The 18,894-nt window shown below is 37.0% G+C and overlaps 1 protein-coding gene across 5 annotated transcripts in view; it reads left to right on the forward strand.

Annotated features, from left to right (window-relative positions):
- NF1 (neurofibromin 1) overlaps nucleotides 1–18,894 on the forward strand; it is a 253,107-nt gene that overhangs the window by 104,645 nt on the left and 129,568 nt on the right. For 3 of the 5 annotated variants that reach the window (XM_049859655.1, XM_049859659.1, XM_049859657.1), the window contains exons 14-27: nucleotides 3,327–3,440; nucleotides 6,418–6,497; nucleotides 8,000–8,123; nucleotides 9,494–9,655; nucleotides 10,975–11,224; nucleotides 12,464–12,537; nucleotides 12,777–12,860; nucleotides 14,309–14,749; nucleotides 15,132–15,271; nucleotides 15,783–15,905; nucleotides 16,348–16,431; nucleotides 17,398–17,514; nucleotides 18,074–18,255; nucleotides 18,374–18,585. In XM_049859655.1, coding sequence (XP_049715612.1) covers nucleotides 3,327–3,440; nucleotides 6,418–6,497; nucleotides 8,000–8,123; nucleotides 9,494–9,655; nucleotides 10,975–11,224; nucleotides 12,464–12,537; nucleotides 12,777–12,860; nucleotides 14,309–14,749; nucleotides 15,132–15,271; nucleotides 15,783–15,905; nucleotides 16,348–16,431; nucleotides 17,398–17,514; nucleotides 18,074–18,255; nucleotides 18,374–18,585 — 2,187 coding nt within the window. The remainder of the gene's footprint in view (nucleotides 1–3,326; nucleotides 3,441–6,417; nucleotides 6,498–7,999; nucleotides 8,124–9,493; nucleotides 9,656–10,974; nucleotides 11,225–12,463; nucleotides 12,538–12,776; nucleotides 12,861–14,308; nucleotides 14,750–15,131; nucleotides 15,272–15,782; nucleotides 15,906–16,347; nucleotides 16,432–17,397; nucleotides 17,515–18,073; nucleotides 18,256–18,373; nucleotides 18,586–18,894) is intronic. The other 2 variants (XM_049859658.1, XM_049859656.1) reach the window with 2 other exon arrangements.

The raw sequence follows: 18,894 nt of genomic DNA on the forward strand, positions 1-18,894 counted from the left end.
CTCTGCCTGCAAATACTGTATTAGGAGAAAAAAAAAAAAAACCCAAAAAACCAAACCTGTTGCTATCGAGTTGGTTCCAACTCATATCAACCCTGTAAAACAGAGTAGAGCTGCTCCATAGGGCTTCCAGGGAGCGCCTGGTGGATTCGAACTGCCGACGTTTTGGTTAACAGTCATAACTATTAACCACTGTGCCACCAGGGTTTCCATTAGGAGGAGAAGAAGATGAAAATGTGTGTGGTTAGTACTCCATTATCGTCATAACTCTGCTCTTTTTGCCTCAGCTGGTATTAGACTCCTGAGAACACTCTGGTACACAAAGTAATTAGGAATTAACAGATGTAAAAGAGTGATACTCATATGAAGTGATTAAAAGCAAGGGCTCTGGAGACAGACTACTTACCAGCTATGTGATCTGGGTACCTTAACCTCTCCGGGGCTTAGTTTTCTCATTTGGGATATTGAGATAATCATAGCCTCTGCCTCAGGGAAGACTGAGATGCAGCACATGTTATGCTTTTAGGAACAATACGTGGCACATAATAAGCATTAAATAAATGTTAACTATTACTATAATTAGTAAAATACAGTCAACAGTAATGTTAATTTCCAAAATATAAAAGTTATATATTGCAAAGTTCATAGGAAAATGTATTTAACCTCTGTGGAGTTTGTCCAGCCCCTGGAAAACAGCATCAAAAAAGATTTCTTATTGCTTTGTTCAGCAACAGGCCTTCTAAAATGCTAAGGTGCTTTGAATTTTGATAGCATACTTTCCAAATTACTATGATGTAAGGGCTGATAACTTGATGTCCATGGTTTCAAGAATTTAATGAATTTCCTGAAATTATAAAAATGTGTATGCAAGTTGTTTTTTGTTTGTTTGTTTGTTTGTTTCCCCTGGAGAGAAAGAAGAGAGAGACAGGATAGAAGATTCCCCAAAGGGTCAGTGATCCCAAAAGACCTATGATATTTTGAACTCCTTGAAAAAGCCTATCCAAATTTGGGACATGTAATGAATCTGATAGACTAAATAGCTGGAACTTTGGCCTGGAAAAATTCTGTAGAATCTATCAGTGAAGCTATGAAGGTAGGGAAATACTGTTTGTCCACGGTTCCTGGGTTTGAAGCACAAGTTACTTGTGTTGATGCTATTAACATTGATTAGTATCACTCTGTTTTCATAACTATAGTTAGGTTCAAAGAATGCACCAAATTCACGGTGCCTTTTGTGTTACATATCTTGTTCGAAGAGCCAAGGTTTTAAGCAAAACCTGCTATTTCCCAAGTTTGAAATTTAGCGAGCAAAAAAGGTCATTTAAAATTGAAATTTTGCTGCCATCTAGTGGTTAAACAACTTTTCTCGCAGTAACCATACCCAAAAAAAAAAAAAAAATCCGTTGCCCTTCCACTCGATTCAGACTCATGTAGGCCCCATGTGTTACGGAGTAGAACTGTTCGGTAGGGTTTTCATGGCTGTAATCTTTATGGAAGCAGAGCGCTAGGCCTTTCTTCAGTGGCACTGCTGGGTGGGTTCAGACCGCCAGCCTTTAGGTCAGTGGGCATGTGCAAGCTCTTTGTGCCACCCAGGGACCTTCAGACTAACCATATGTAAGTTAAATTAGTGAAAGATTCATTGTAAGTATTTGATTATTTCATGTTTCACATAAGAAAATTCTAAATCTTGGTAAATGGGAGGAATGTAGGATTACTAAGTAGTCTCAATCATGTTAGTTTTAAAGGAATATAGTTTATTGTTTCCTATTTCAGTCATCGCTGTACTAATCCATGCTGCTCTCAATTTTTCAGTTTTGCTTAGCTTGTATTCTTTTTTACCTTTCTGTAGTTATTTCTCTGCACTGAAGTGATAGTGATCTTAAATTCAAAAGCAAATCTGATCATGCCCCCTGCTTAAAACCTCTTACTTGAAATTGCTCTTGGGAGAAAGACCAGAAAACTCCATTTGGGCTACAAGGTCATACAAAGTCCACCTCTCACCTACCACTTCTGCCACACTTAGCATCATGCTTTTCTTCGTCTTCACTCTTGTCCTGATGGCCCATTTTTTCAGTCCCTCCTACTTAGCACATGCCACCATGCCCACCCTTACATATGCATTTCCGATGCCTAGGTAATGCTTCCTCTCCTCTCTACATAGCGATTTCTGATGTTTCTGAGCTGTTATCATTGCCCTAAGGAAGGCCCTCTGACTAGGCAGTATTTCCCTGTTCCAGCTCTCATAGCAGCCACGTACCTTCGCAGCTCTTATTTGCAGTTTTACACTTGTTGGTCTGATTATTTTATTAGTGTCTGTCTTCTCCATCAGACTACACAGAGTAGGGTCGGAAACACATTTTCTTTTTTTCAGAATTGTGTCTTTGGTGTTTGATAAATGTTATTGGGTTATGAATGAATGAATATAATTGTCAGAAAATAGGCTAACAGTTTTGAATTAACAGATGGAGTGGGGTGAGAGTTTACCTTAATCATTAAAACAGGGAACAATCAGTAGTTAGAAAAATAAAATATGAATACAAGTTGCACTGGCCTTACTTAAATGAGCCATATATACTTGAAGAGTAAATAGCTGCTTCCAAGTTATGGAAGTTACTCTTTAAATAGGTAGACATTCACATTTATGTACACTGTTAATTTTCTTTGCTTAGTACACAGTTTGTTCCATAATGAAAAGGACTGAAGTATGGATATCTGGACTGGATATATAGATTTAGGCTGAAGTATGGTGGACTAAAGTATGGTGTGGAACTAGCTGTGTAGATTTGGGCAGGTTGTTTTTACTGGATAAAGGGGCTGCACAGGATGACCGTGTAGCCCTCGCCCACCATGCCCGCTGTGTGTCTTTGATCACAATCACTTACAATGTCAAAGCCAAAGAGTTGCAAATCAGAAGTTTTTAAGCTAGGGTAGTGTTGAGAAAAAAACTCATTTACCCCTCATATTATTGATAAAATTTCTTAATTGAAAACCTGATGCCTAGTTTTTTGGATTTTTTAATTAGGCTTTTCCCTGGACACTGTTTACATTGATAAACAAGTATAGATGTGGAGTCAGGGAATCCTTAACAGAAGCAGTTGTTTTTTTTCAATTCCACAATTATTACTTCTATTGAGTTAAAATTCACATGCCATCAAATTCACCATTTTAAAGTGTACAGTTCAGTGAGTGTCTCCACACGGTTGTGCAACCATCACCGCTATCTTAATTCTGAACATCGTTGTGACCCCCATAAAAAAGCTCGGTACCTGTTAGCAGTCACTCCTGGCAACTGACCTTTTTTTAAATCAAAGTTTCATTTTTCCTTGCAGAATCCAAGAAAACAGGGGCCTGAAACCCAAGGCAGTACAGCAGAGTTAATTACAGGACTTGTCCAACTGGTCCCACAGTCACACATGCCGGAGATAGCTCAGGAAGCAATGGAGGTAAAGGCAAAACAAATTCTAGGCTCTTGAAAGAAAGATCGTGATATTAGAGATGTTCTCGATGTTTCTTTGACGTGTGCTTTATGGGAGTGACAGGTAGATGTCATTTCTGGAAATGGTATATTTGTCTTCATACTCTTCTATAAATTCCATCAAGAAAGGAGTTTGCTTTCTATTTTGCAGTAACAACATTGAACAAATTAAATTTTCTAATTGTAGTTGACTTTTTAGAAATATTTAATATATATTCATTTTTTATTGAGTTGTAATCCACGTATCATAAAGTTCATTATTTTAAAGTACAATTCAGTGGTTTTTAGTATATTCACAGGGTTATGCAGCCATCACCACTATCTAATTTCAGAACATTTTTGTCACATTTTGTCAAACAGTGACAACCACTAATCTACTTCTGTCTCTATGGATTTGCCTATTCTGGACATTTTATATAAATGGAATCATAAAATGTGTGGCCCTTTGTGTCTTACTTCCTTCACTTAGCATGATGTTTTCAAGTGTCATTCATTTTTGTAGCATGTATCAGAACTTCATTCCTTTTTATGGCCGCATAATATTCCATTGTATGGCTATACCACATTTCATTTATCCATTTGTCAGTTGATAGACATTTGGGTTGTTTCCCCGTTTCGACTATTATGAATAATTCTGCTGTGAACATTTATGTACAGTTTTTTATGTGGACATATCATTTGGGTGTCCACCTAGGAGTTGAATTGCAGAATCATATGATAATTCTGTTTAATTTTTTGAGAGACTGCCCAACTATTTTCCCCAACAGTGTACAAGGATTCCCACTTCGCCACATTCCAACCAACACTTGTTATTGTCTGTCTTTCTAATTAGAGGCATCCTAGTGGGTGTGAATGTAGTTGACTTTTTTAAAAAATTGTTTTTATATTGTTTATGCTGACTTACATGTCAGTAAAAATGTGTACCCAAAAAGTTGAAGTACTTATTGTGTACACAAGTAGAAGCACTCATTGCTTACATTGTGTACATTGTTATTGGTTGTGTAAATTGGTACAATCCTTACATTCTTTTTTGGAAGGCCATTTGACAGTGTTTGACAGAAATATTTATATTTTTGCCCAAACAATTTCATACCTGTGATTTTTTTTTTTTTTTTTACCCTATGAGTACAATTCAAAATGAAAAAAAAAAAAAAAGTAAAGATGTTTATTGGTCTTATTTATAATAGAATATTAGGGGAACTTTAAATATTCACTATCAAGAGAATGGGCTAATATTCACTAATTGTTAAATATCCATTCAAACATATGAAGATCATATAGCAATATGGAAAAATGTTTATGAAATGTCAAATGAATATGCTGTGTTTATAGCTTCCTTGAAATATATGTGGAAAATAAAAAAAAAATGAAAACAGTCATATTAAGGCAGAGAGAAGGCTAATACCTTTTTTTTTTTTTCAATTTTTAAAAAATGTTTTGTCATGCAAATATGAATGGGGAATTTGCTACTTGAAAAAATTTATTTTTTAGGTTTTTGCACAATAGTGAGAAAATTGAATTTTAAGTTGTCCTCTTTTTCCTGGGTATGAGAGTTATGAACTGTGTAACTTTGGAAGATTCTCATAGTAAATTGCAGTTTTCACTAAATACCTAAAAGTAATTACAGTAAAAGTGTTTGAAACAAGATAACATTGTTATGGTCCTTATGTAATCTATAACTTTTGGAGTTATAAAGTGGCCCAAGGTTAGACGTATCTTTTTCCAGTGTGAGGCAGGTTATCAGTGCAGCCATTTGCCGTTTATGCATTTGATTTGCTTTTTAAGAGAAAAATAAATTTCCTTTATTTGTTCCAAACAGTATTTCATTGAAGTTTTGATAAAAGGCTTTAAAGGGGAGTAAAGAATCACGAAATTTACTGACCATGGATTGGAAAGAATTTGCAAAACTCTGCACTGTTTGCCTCAGGGAGAGCATTGTGGAATTGAGATGAGGGTGGGGCCTGTTTGAAGGAAGAGTCTAAGTTTTCCCTCTTTTTACCTTTGATTGTTTTGATTTATGTAATAAGATAAATTATTATGTAATTCGTATTTGTAATTAGTTGTATATTTAAAATGAATTATTTAATTCCTGTTAAGTGTCTGGTAAATTGAAATTTTAAGATGAATAATCTGCTATGAAATGCAAGGTCTATTTGCTCTCCTTTTCCTCATTTTTGAAAAACAATAATTTATCTTTACTGTTCCAAAAGAATTTCTGGCAAGCAAGATAACTTCCATTTTATATTTTCCCTAGAAGTAAAATATTGCTTTGTATACTAATTTACAATGTTCCATAAAGTTCTTTGATATTTATTGAAATTATTTTGTTTCTAGAGCAATTTTTGCATGCATATACTACTATTCTGAATTCATCAGTAATTTAACTTTATATGTTGTGGTGTTAGCTGCTGTGAGTCAACCTTGACTCTCAGTGACCCCATGCACAATGGGATCAGACTGTTGAGAGCCATAGGATTTTCATTGATTTTTCTGAAGTAGATTGCCAGACATTTCTTCCTAGTCTGCCATAGTCTGGAAGCCCTGCCGAAACCTGTTCACGTCACAGCCACATACAAGCCTCCACTGAGTGATAGGTGGTGACTGCAGTTGAGGTGCATTGGCTGGGGGTCAAACCCAGGTCTCCCACGTGGAGGGCGTGAAGTCTGCCACTGAACCACCACTTTGTATGCATGTCATTTTTTAAAATATGTCATTTAATATAATAATGATAGGTATAAAATGATTTTATTCTGTATACAGTTTTGATCTTTGATCTATTTTCCCAGGCACTTGGGTTTTCCGGAGTTTTTCTCTTTTGCCTTTCTTGTACACGGAGGCTACAGTTCAACAGCTCAATTTGTTAGTGTTTGTGAGATAGGTACCCCAGTAATATGTTCACCAAAATGTTTTGTGTAAAAGTCTTTTTTCTCTCTTTTAAAATTCAGGCTCTGCTGGTCCTTCATCAGCTAGATAGCATTGATTTGTGGAATCCCGATGCTCCTGTAGAAACATTTTGGGAGATTAGGTATGTGTATGTTTATTTTTTAAATTCAATTGTAAAAAGTTCTTTTGTATTTTATCTTTTGTCTTTAAATGTTATAGTTTAGCACTTAGTTCATTGTAAAACTTTTCACTTGTACCTCCAGACATTTTTATGATTTTGTATTTTATTTGACTTGAAATTATTCATTAGAATATTTCTTTAACTATAAAAGCAGTATCACAGCAATTTAGAAAATAAAATCTTAAAAATTGTGCTAAATTTTATCACCCAACCATAAGGACTGTCATTTAGTGTATTCTATTTCAGATTTCTCTGTAGCTGCAAGTGTGCTTTTAATGTATCTTTACAGTTTGTAAGCATAGTGTTAAAATTTTGTAGCTCAAATAGTATGTTTCCACTTTTAAATCGTGATCTTTCATGCATTTTTTATAATACCAGAGTTTCTGATAAATGAGTTAATAATGGACATCTACTTACAAGGTAAAAATATGGGCAGAATTTTATAATCTATTTCTTAGGTTATGCCAATTATTACCTTTTTAATAAGCACAAAGGCAACACATTGAGAAAAATGGAATTGTGTAAACCTCCAGCGTTGCCTTTATTTTATCACAGGAATGGGTGCGCCAAAGTCACTTGGCAGCTGAGTTAAATCCTAGACTCTAGAGCCGCGCTCCCAGTGAACCACATATGTAATTTAAAGTTTTCTAGTTGTCACATTAAAAAGTAGAAAGAAACAAGTGAAATTAATTTTAATAATATATTTTCCTTAACCCAGTAGATTGTAAAATATTATCATTTTAATGTGTCATCAATATAAGTTATTAATGAGATATTTTACATTCTTTTTTCATAAAGTCACCAAAATTTGGGCTGTGTTATACGATTGTGGCACACTCAGTAGCCACAAACGGCTAGTAACTACCATGTGGGACAGTACAGCACTTAAGCAGGGATCAGCAAGCTTTTTCTGTATAGGCCAGATGAACTTTATGTTACTGCAGCTCACAAACGCTTTTAGCCTTTGTGGGCCTTAGTCGCTGTCATACTGTTCAGTCCTGCTGTTGGAGCATGAAAGCAGCCATAGACCATATGTTAATGAATCCATGTGGCATTGTATTAAAACTGTATTTACAAAAGTATACGGTGGGCTGCATTTGGCCTGGGGGTGGTAGTTGCCCATCCCAGCTCTTAGAGCATTGGGTTTATACACACTCTGTGTTTTGTACACGGTTTCTTATTTCTTGCTTAGCCCACTGCAAGGATGGAATATACCAGTGAAGCAGTTGGGAGTTTGGGAAGTAGAAGTACTTGCTTCTTTTACTAAAGCAGAGACTTATTTCCTTTGATTATGATGCTATTAACGCTTTGGTAACTGTTTTTCTAAAACAGACCCTAGAAACAAAATAAGCTTTTCTAAACTTGTATCCATTATCAGAGAATACCATTCTTAGGTGCCGATTATATCTATATTAGGTTATTTATTAACAATGCCAGTAACAATGAACTTTATACTACTGCAGCTCACAAATGCTTTTTTACATCTGCAAGAAATTAACTAGCCATCAAATGCTCAGTAGCACAGAAATTCTCAAATGGTTGCGGGAAATTTTGATCTGCAGGAATAAATTTCTTCTTAAAAATAAGGTAAGCAAAATGACATCTTTAAAAATGGAAAATATTTGCAACAGTAATGTTGAGAAATTAAGGAAGTGTTTATTAGGCCAATCAGGTCTTATTCCAGCCCCTCCCTCCTACAGGGTCCTCAAGGGAAGGACTGGGGCTGACAAGTCAACATTTAGAAAATTATTCTAAGGTTTTGGCCCTAAAGCCACAATGTTGATGAACTCTTATGTTCATCTAAGTAGGACTCTATGGAGCAGACCTAGGAGGAATGGGGACTGCTATAACAAAAGTAAGTTGAGAAGCATATTCCATCTTTCAAGTTCATACATAAGACTTGAATCTTCTGGCTTGGCTAGTCCAGGAAATGTTATCTATCCAGCAGCTGAGGAGAAGAGGTTGAGGGTCCTCAATCTAGGTTTCTCTATATTCCTCCCTTAAAGGTTCTACCTCTTGAAAATATCGGGAGTATTCTTCCATAGGGTGGAATGAAATATCTTGATCTTGAACTGTTGAAACATGGTGAGGAGGTTGTGGAGGATGGAAGAGAGCTTTAAATTTCTTTCAACATGTAGCTTCTGTAATTAATCAATAAAAAATTTTTCTACTCATGGCATAGTTTTAGGCGTACTTGATTTAATGAGTTTTTATCCAGATCTAGGATCATGCCTGTAAGAGACCTTAAATGTACTAAACTCATATGCTTTTTAGTGTTTAGAAATGGGTTAATGGTGAAGTGGGTTTATCCACATGTGGGTTATCTTAGGGTATTAATATTCTAGAATTGGGCATTATTTCAAAGGTAAGGAAAGAGATTCAACTTGAGAGTTTTATGCTTTTGCTTATAATTCTCCAGGGTACACGCATTAGCAATCTAGTAATGAATCTGTAGTACTTTGAGCAGGAAAATTACTCTTGTAACATGCTTGGTATACATACCATTCTTGGTAACTGGTCCAGAGGAATTTAATCTTGCAAAGCAGTAACTTCCAGTTATCCTGACATGGCAGGGATCACAGAACCCAATGGGAGAAAAGCTTTGTCATTTAGAATTGATTGGAGAGTGCATTATATTTTTCATACAGTAGATGTATGTTGTTGATGTTTTATTTATGTCCATGTTAAACTTAATTTTTATTTCTGTAATTTGCTTCTGATCTGGAGGGTGTAAAGTTGAGAGGTGTTTCAAAGACATGGAACAAACATTTGTCCTAAAGGGTTTCTAATGAATGTTCTGCAAGGTTGGGCCGGGGGGTGGGGGTCGGGGGGGATGTTGCATTGAGAGGAGGAGAGGTTTTCCAGGATAATCTCAAACAGGGACACAACTTATATGAAAAATTTACTTTTCCTGGTTGGCAGTGCTTCAAGAGAGCTTACTTACTTCTTCTTTCTAGCAGGCAGATAGAAGTTCCTGTCACTTTCTGTTCCTTTATGGAGTAGGATGTGATGTCCCTTCAAGTGGAAACACCAGTCAGATGTCCATGGATCACGAAGAGTTACTGCGTACCTGTACTCCAGGAGCTTCTGTCCGGAGGGGAAAAGGAAACTCATCCATGGTAAGCAGCATCTTTGTAGTTTTTTTCTCATCACCTGCGTTCTGTATTTTTATCTGAACAAACTTTGGTAAATTTCAACTAGGTAACATGGGGTAGTAGTTAAGAGCTGCTTAGAGTCAGTCCACTGTTCTTTGTGGAACTCTTGGCCAGTACTTTAACATTGCTGTGCCTCAGTTTTCTCAGGTTTCAAGTGGGGATCATAATGATTCCTGCCCCCAGATCGTGAGAACTAAATGAGATAATGTATAAACAACACTTGACTGAGTATTTGATACTTATGAACTGTAGCTGATAACTATAGTTTATTATAAACCTCCACCTTATAAGAAAGTTCATTTGTACCCCAGAAGTGTGAAACTTGTACCAGTTGCAGAGGTACAAATGCACTGGGGGGGAAATAAAGCATTTTTCTTGATGTTACAGTTAAGTGGTTTTTGTTTGTGTATATAATTTCTTTTAAAAATAAATCTGTACAAATGAAAATACCAGATCATTGCAGAAGTTTCTTTTCCAGACCAACCTTTTCTTATTCCTTACTATAATCTTCTGTTGAGGGTTAAAAAAAAAAAAAAAAAAGGCAACGACAACTAAGCAGTATAGTATTTACTCTTGTCTACTTTGCCCGTGGTACAGTGGTTAAAAGCTCGGCTGCTAACCAAAAGGTCAGCAGTCTGAATCCACCAGCCACTCCTTGACAACCCTGTGGGGCAGTTCTACTCTATACCACGGGGTTGCTATGAGTTAGAATCAACTCGATAGCAGTGAGGTTGGTTTTTTGGTTTTTACTTTGCCTAAATAATTTGCATTTGTTTTATAAATGAGGAATTTCTCCATTTCATGTGTTGGGGTTATGTAATCCAGAATTGAATAATATCTTCTACAGAAATGCTTAGTTCTTGTTTGTGCCCTCATTTAGTCAGTGCTGCGGTATTTTACTTCTTTCCTCCACTGGGTAGGTAGATGGTCTTGTTACTTCCTCTTCCTTTGTCATTTAGAGCTGAAGGGAAGTGCAATTACATTTTTTTTTATGCAGTAGATTTATGTTGGTGTTTTACTTGTGTCCATGTTAGATTTAGTTTACATTTCTAGAATCAGGGGGAGGATAATGCATATCCTATTTGAAACTAGCAGCATTCCGTTGATTCTTTCTCATTCAGACAAGGTATTTTGGGGATTGAAAATGCCTGTCATTAAAAAAGACAGTTCTTTTGGGTTGTTGAATGAAAATGTATAGGATATACAGTTTAACGGTTTGTTGGGTTTTGTAAATAAAATTATTCTAAGTTGAAAATATATACCTCCCACCCCCTGACTCCCAGGATAGTACTGCAGGGTGTAGCGGAACCCCACCGATATGCCGACAAGCCCAGACCAAACTAGAAGTGGCCCTTTACATGTTTCTGTGGAGCCCTGACACTGAAGCTGTTTTGGTTGCCATGTCCTGTTTCCGCCACCTCTGTGAGGAAGCAGATATCCGGTGTGGGGTGGATGAAGTCTCGGTGCACAACTTTTTACCCAACTATAACACATTCATGGAGTTTGCCTCTGTCAGCAATATGATGTCAACAGGTAAATGTGGATAATGGTGTTTTCACTCAGTCTGCCTCAGATCACGTTTAACACCTGATTGTATTAGAAATGTAGTCATGTATTTAAGATTATGTCTGGCAATCTCCTTCCGCAAGGTCACAGCCATTGAAAACCCTATGGAGGAAAATATTAGCCCAAAGGACTGAAGGACCACATGAACCACAGCCTCCACCAGCCTGAGCCCAGAAGAATTACATGGTGCCTGGCTCCCACCACTGACTGCTCTGACAGGGATCACAATAGAGAGCCCCGGACAGAGTGGAAGATAGGTGCAGAACAAAATTCAAATTCACAAAAAAAAGCCCAGACTTACTGATCTGACAGAGGCTGGGGGAAACTCTGAGACTGTGGCCCCTGGACACCCTGCTGACTCAGAACTGAAGCCATTCCTAAAGTTCACCTTTCAGCCAAAGATTAGACAGGCTTATAAAAACAAGCAGTAACACACATGAGGAACATGCTACTTAGTTCAGTCATGTATATGAGACCAAATGGGCAACACCTGCCCAAAGGCAAGATGAAAAGGCAGGAAGGGGTAGGGAAACTGGACAAATGGACGTGGGGAACCTGGGGTAGAAAAGGGGAGTGTGCTGCCTCATTGCAGGGCGTCCAACTAGTGTCTCAAAACAATATGTGTATAAATTTTTGAATGAGAAACTGATTTGCGTTGTAAGCTTTCAACTAAAGCACAATAAAATTTAAAAAATAAATAAATGTAAAAAGAAAACCCTCTGCACACTTGGGATCACCATGAGTTGGAATCAACCTCGATGGCAGCTAACAAAACTTTGTAAGTTTACAGGGCTAATTCAAATAGCTTACCTGAGATCCTTTCTGAACAAAGTGAGTCAAAATTAAATAGCATTTGAAATTAATTGTTATCTCCTCACTGAGTTTTTAATATGCTGTACATTTGTTAAATAACTGGCAGTATAGATTACTGTCATTTGTAGATTACATGATTTACTCTGCGTGAACTGTATGTAGTGACTTTTTAAACACATTGACACATTTTGAGTAAATACAGGTGCAAGTAGCCATTTTATGCTGGAGACATTGTGGAGTCCTTTTCTGCGAGGTTGGTGGAAGGAAGTTGTCAATTTTATCATTTAAAGCATTCATTCCACTCCTCTACCATTTGGGTTGGGCTTGTCAGGTTCTCTGCTGGTAAACAGATCTCTAAGTGCAATAACTCAATTTGCTGTTGTCCTTGCTTAGGAAGAGCAGCACTTCAGAAGAGAGTGATGGCACTGCTAAGGCGCATAGAGCATCCCACTGCAGGAAACACTGAGGTATGTCCTTGGCGACAGAAACACCTCCTCCCACCATGCCCCCAACTCTCAATTTGGAAGCCTAGCATTATGTGTATGTGACCAGGAATAACTTTTGCAGCAGTTTTTAAGATAGGTGCATATTATAAGTAGGATATTCTACTTGTCAAATGTTCCAAGTTATGAAACCTGGCTGTTGCTGATTGATTTTTAGCTCTAGGCTTATAGGTGCTTTCAAGTGGTAATTGCCTTCATTTTAGGCTTGGGAAGATACACATGCGAAATGGGAACAGGCTACAAAACTCATCCTCAACTACCCAAAAGTCAAAATGGAAGATGGCCAGGTGAGTTTATAAAGTTGGTTTATGTCTACGAATTGATCTGCCAAATATAATTGTTACTTCACTCTAGTAATGTATAATAAATACATAGTTGTCTTGAAACTGATAATTAGTTGTGGTTCATCTGGATCTACCTGTTACTATCTAATATGGTAGCCAGCAGTTCGAATCCGCCAGGTGCTCCTTGGAAACTCTATGGGGCACTTCTACTCTGTCCTACGGGGTCGCTATGAGTCAGAACTGACTCGACAGCACTGGGTTTTTTTTTTTTTTACCCACACGTGGCTATTTCAATTTAAATTATATTTTAATTTAAATTAGTTAAAACTAAATATTAAAATTCAGTTCCTCAGTCTTAATAGTAGTCTCATTTTAAGTACTCAGTAGCTACATATGGCTAGTGGCTACTATATTGAATAATATGACGTAAAAATTTTCATTGTTGTGGAAATATTGAACAGTGCTGAGCTAGGGATCATTTCTTTACCACGTTTTTTGCTTTTTTTCCTATCACTCGATGGCACTGGGTTTTGAGGGTACCTCACAGAATTTTAAGGAAAAGGGTGGTAGAGGTAAAGAAAGATGAAATTGAAACAACTAATTTTGCTATTTTGTTATGTATTCTAATTAAGAGACCTGGTAGACAGAAGATTGAAACCATAGGTTAAATGAATTAAAAAATTTGGATATTTCATTCAACAACATGTGCCATTACCCCAGAAATTAACAATTAGTTTTTGTGTGTATTGATTTGTAATGCTCAGATTGCTCTCATTATTAGGCATTTTAGAAAAACTGGTTATCCTTTCATTGCTTTTTTCCTGTCGTGCTTAATTAAAACAAGAAAAAAAAAGTTATGTTTTTGCAAAGCAAAAATTTGTACTTAATATTATTATTTGGAGGGGATGTACCACTTTCGAATCAGAACTTTTCTTGTTCCAGCTTTGAGATACAATTCACATACATACAATTCACCCATTTAAAGCGTACAATTCATAAAGTTTTGCAGCCATCACCATGATCACTTTTAGAACATTTTCATCACCTCAACAAGAAACCTACCAACTTTCCCCCTTCCCCCCAAGCCCTAAGCACTAATTTACTTTCTGTGGATTTCATTATTCTGGACATTTCATAAAAATAGAATCATAGAATACGTGGTCTTTTGTGACTATCTTCTTTCACTTAGTGTGTTGTTTTCAAGGTTCATCCATGAGAATCAAAGCTTTTCTAAAGAAATTTGATACTCTGGATTGATTTCTAGTCTAGCTATGACAAAAATATACTGGTGGTTCTTTTAAAAAAAAAAGTATGTAATCTAAGGCTTTGATTTTTTTAAATGTAAAAAATGTACATTTGCCATGAAAGAAATGATGGATAAAGAGTAATTTGTCAAGTGTGTCAACCAAATTAGGTTGAATTCATGTTTTCCACAAAAATTTTGTGTTTAGGCTGCTGAAAGCCTTCACAAGACCATTGTTAAGAGGCGAATGTCTCATGTGAGTGGAGGAGGATCCATAGATTTGTCTGACACCGACTCCCTACAGGAATGGATCAACATGACCGGCTTCCTTTGTGCCCTTGGGGGAGTATGCCTACAGCAGAGAAGCAATTCTGGCCTGGCAACCTATAGCCCACCCATGGGCCCAGTCAGTGAACGGAAAGGTTCCATGATTTCAGTGATGTCCTCTGAGGGAAATGCAGACACACCTGTCAGCAAATTTATGGATCGGCTGCTATCCTTAATGGTGTGTAACCATGAGAAAGTGGGACTTCAAATACGGACCAATGTTAAGGATCTGGTGGGTCTAGAATTGAGTCCTGCTCTTTATCCAATGCTATTTAACAAATTGAAGAATACCATCAGCAAGTTTTTTGACTCCCAAGGACAGGTAAAGTGCTCTCTATTTTTCACCCTTCCCTATGAATATAGAGTGATTTGTTTAAACATTTAGGCTTTTTCCTTTCGGGTTATTTAAATTAGGTACTGGCATAAGTATCTCACTCATAGTTTAAAAAAAAAAAAACCTACAGAAAGGGAATGCAGAAAGAAAAGTCACCTAAATTCAGATTCCGTTTGCTTCTTAGGCGCTCTAGCACACGTGTTGCCTGGAGGTGTGAACGTCTTTGGTGTGGGTGTGAGTGTTGGCCTGCTTGGGTATATACCTGTGAGTCTGTTTGTGCATATATCAGACAGGTGGCTCAGGCAGCTTCAGAGTTCACTGCTCTGTCTTCGGTGCATTAATGACGAAACATATTTTGTTCTCTGTATAGGTTTTGTTAACTGACACCAATACTCAATTTGTAGAGCAAACCATAGCTATAATGAAGAATTTACTAGATAATCATACTGAAGGGAGCTCTGAACACCTGGGGCAAGCCAGCATTGAAACCATGATGTTAAATCTGGTCAGGTAAGTGTTCTACTGAAATATAGCAAAAGCATTTTAAGAGGTAAGATAAACCTCTTATGCACTGATGTTAGTAGTTAACCCATAACTCATTGTTTTCAAGTCGAGTTCAACTCATAGAGACCCTATAGGACAGGGAAGAATTGCCCCATAGGATTTCCAAGGCTGTAAGTCTTATGAAAGCAGACTGCCGCTTCTTTTCCCCGTGGAGCAGCTGGTGGGTTCAAACCACTGCCCTTTCAGTTAGCAGCCAAATGCTTTAATCACTGCCCCACCAGGGCTCCTTTTATTAGTAGTTATTTATGGAATAATTGGCCTTCATTTTCTTTATTGTCCCCCAAATAGAGTGTGACAGTAAGATTGCCAGAAATTATATATATATTCTCATATGAATAAAATCTTGCAGTTTTTATAGTTACATTTAGTCTTGTTACTTAGAGATTAAAGCATTTAGAATACCTTCTCTTTTGTCTGTATCTGATAATTTTTTTTAAATGTTTCCATGTCTAAATAGATACGTTCGTGTGCTTGGGAATATGGTCCATGCAATTCAGATAAAAACTAAACTGTGTCAGTTGGTCGAAGTAATGATGGCAAGGAGAGATGACCTCTCATTTTGCCAAGAGATGAAATTTAGGTGAGTTGTCAAAAAGAACAAAGCAAGGTTTTGTAAATCTTACGTTAAAGGAAGTATAGGAAAGTAATAGAAACTTAGTTTTCTATGAGGATGGTAGGGCGTGGCAAAGGAACATTTTTAATGTTTTTCTCTGTATGTCTTTTCAAATTTCCCAAAACTTTGTGCCCATGAAAAGTGCTCCCGTTTTCTAAAAGTATACTATATTGTGAACTAAGAACTTGATTTTGTTTCCAAACTGAAACCATAGCTGAGGGCCAACGTAAGGGATCAATATCCAAGTTGCTCCTGTTTGTGCCCTTCTGTTAGATTTGTGATACCAAAATTTCTTTATTAAGTTGTGATGTGCACTATTAAAAACTCTTACATGACTAAAGGGGTGTGTGTGTGTGTGTGACTTTAAGAAAAAAATGTTTGCTGCTTTCCTTTTGTCTACATTCTGTAGGAATAAGATGGTAGAATACCTGACAGACTGGGTTATGGGAACATCAAACCAAGCAGCAGATGATGATGTAAAATGTCTTACAAGGTAAAGAAAAAGGGTGATGTTTTATTAAGCATTAGCAGGTTTTGCTGTAGACATTAGTACTACTTCATTGCAGCTATTCTACATGTTTCAGATAACAAGCTTTTGAATTTAAATTATATAAATATATTAATCGTTAGTATTTTTTTAAAAACCTTTTTTTAATTGTAAGACTCAATAAAAAACAAATGTGAGAGGGTGTTATGTTTGGAAACTTAGCATTATCTATTTAGGAAGGATCATTTACAGTTATTGAGAAATAAGATATTTAAGTTAAAAAAAAAAAAAAAACCTAACACCATTGAGTCAGTTCTAACTCATAGTGACCCTATAGGACAAAGTAGAACTGTTCCATAGGGTTTCCGAGGCTGTAATCTTTACAGAAGCAGACTGCCTTATCTTTCTTCCGTGGAGAGGCTGGTGGGTTCAAACTGCTGATCTTGTGGTTAGCAGCTGAGCTGCTTAACCACTGCGCCACCAGGGCTCTATCTGCAAAGCCCTAGATTGTATTTATTTTAAAAAATCAGATGAATAAAAGTATTGTTTGGGGAGCGTAATTGTGTTGAGTCTTTCTACAATGCAGTTTAGTTTGCACTAATGATAAATACTTATTGCCAAATATCAAAGTGATTAAGCACCGTGAACTACGTAATAACCAGCCACATATATTTCTTTGACCAGATCTGGTTTTATAGTACATATTTTTGATACAAGGTAATCATTTTGCCAAGATTACTTCATAGAAAGTAATTACTGCCCTCTCCCCAATTGGAAAATCCTTCGCGTTCTGGGATTAGCGTATTAACTCGATTATTTAGGTTGCCTTTATTTAATGAAAAGGTAGTTAATAAAGTTTGTGTGTGTTAGTAAGAAAGTTTATATGTGTTCGTAGGAGATGATTTGAGGGGAAGGTGGACTGGAAGAACCTGAAAGATTTATGGTCTCAATTTTTTTTTTTTTTTTCTCCAGAGATTTGGACCAGGCAAGCATGGAAGCAGTGGTTTCACTCCTGGCTGGTCTTCCTCTGCAGCCTGAGGAAGGAGATGGTGTGGAATTGATGGAAGCCAAATCACAGTTATTTCTTAAGTAAATTTCAGTCACCAAAAACACAAAGCAAAAAGCAAATAAAGCCCCATATTCAGCAAGACAAAGCAAGTGTAATCAAAGTAGCAAATGATTATATTTTGAAAAAGGAACTGAATTGTTCTGATATTACTATCATTGGCTGCTGTCTTATAAAATATATGAAGAAATATTACCCATGACAGGGCTGGGCTAGAAAAATTTGTTTGTTTTACTGGTGGCAGTAAAACCCAGATTGCCTTATTAAGTCATTTAAAATTACTTTGTCTAAATTATTTGGACCATTGATTTTACGTGCTAAACATTAAAAGTGACACACCAGGAAAGAGTGCGTCTATTTGATGCACATGTTACAGAACGTGTATTTGGATTTATCAGGATAAAATTATATTTAACACTGCACACTTCATAATGAGCCACCCTGGTTGGTTACCCCAAGACTGAAGAGAAGCAGATGCTCGGGCTGCTCGTGTGATGCGTACGTGATTATTGCAGAATACCGTATTGGTTTTCTGGGTGACCCAGCCTGCCCTGTGTAAAGGCGAGTCTTTTCATTTCTCAGGTACTTCACGTTGTTTATGAACCTTTTGAACGACTGTAGTGAAGTTGAAGATGAAAATGCACAAACAGGCGGCAGGAAACGTGGCATGTCGCGGAGGCTGGCATCACTGAGGCACTGTACGGTGCTCGCAATGTCAAACTTACTCAATGCGAACGTGGACAGTGGCCTCATGCACTCCATAGGTGAGATAAATTTAAAGCTTCATAGGGAAACGGGAAACCTGAAAAAGGCATGTAAGACAAGTAAAAATTACTTCAGCGAGTCCATGTTAGTCAATTTGCACCTATCTCTTTATATCAGGTTTAGGTTATCACAAAGATCTCCAGACAAGAGCTACATTTATGGAAGTTTTGACAAAAATTCTCCAACAAGGCACAGAATTTGACACACTTGCAGAAACAGTGTTGGCAGATCGGTTTGAGAGACTTGTCGAATTGGTCACAATGATGGGTGATCAGGGAGAGCTGCCCATAGCTATGGCCCTGGCTAATGTGGTTCCTTGTTCTCAGTGGGTAAGTTCATTGGGTAAATGGGGAAGAAGAGTACCTGGCAAGTAGCAAATGCTTCAAAATATATTTGTTTCATAAATGTTTATTAAATGAATTGATAAAATTTTAGGGCTGGAAGAAACTTGAGATATTTTGTTGAATAGTTTTCAGCTATGTTTTTCGGTACCTTAACTGAGGAACAGTGGGGGAAGGGGCTGCGGCACCTAGCCCTTAAACTTGTATGATACCTCATTCCATCCCACTGAAAAATCCCTTTTAAACACCTGATCAAAAATAAAATTAAAGACCACTGATTTGATCACTTCTCAGCCT

Source organism: Elephas maximus, chromosome 19, assembly GCF_024166365.1.
Source record: "Elephas maximus indicus isolate mEleMax1 chromosome 19, mEleMax1 primary haplotype, whole genome shotgun sequence".
NCBI lineage: Eukaryota > Metazoa > Chordata > Mammalia > Proboscidea > Elephantidae > Elephas > Elephas maximus.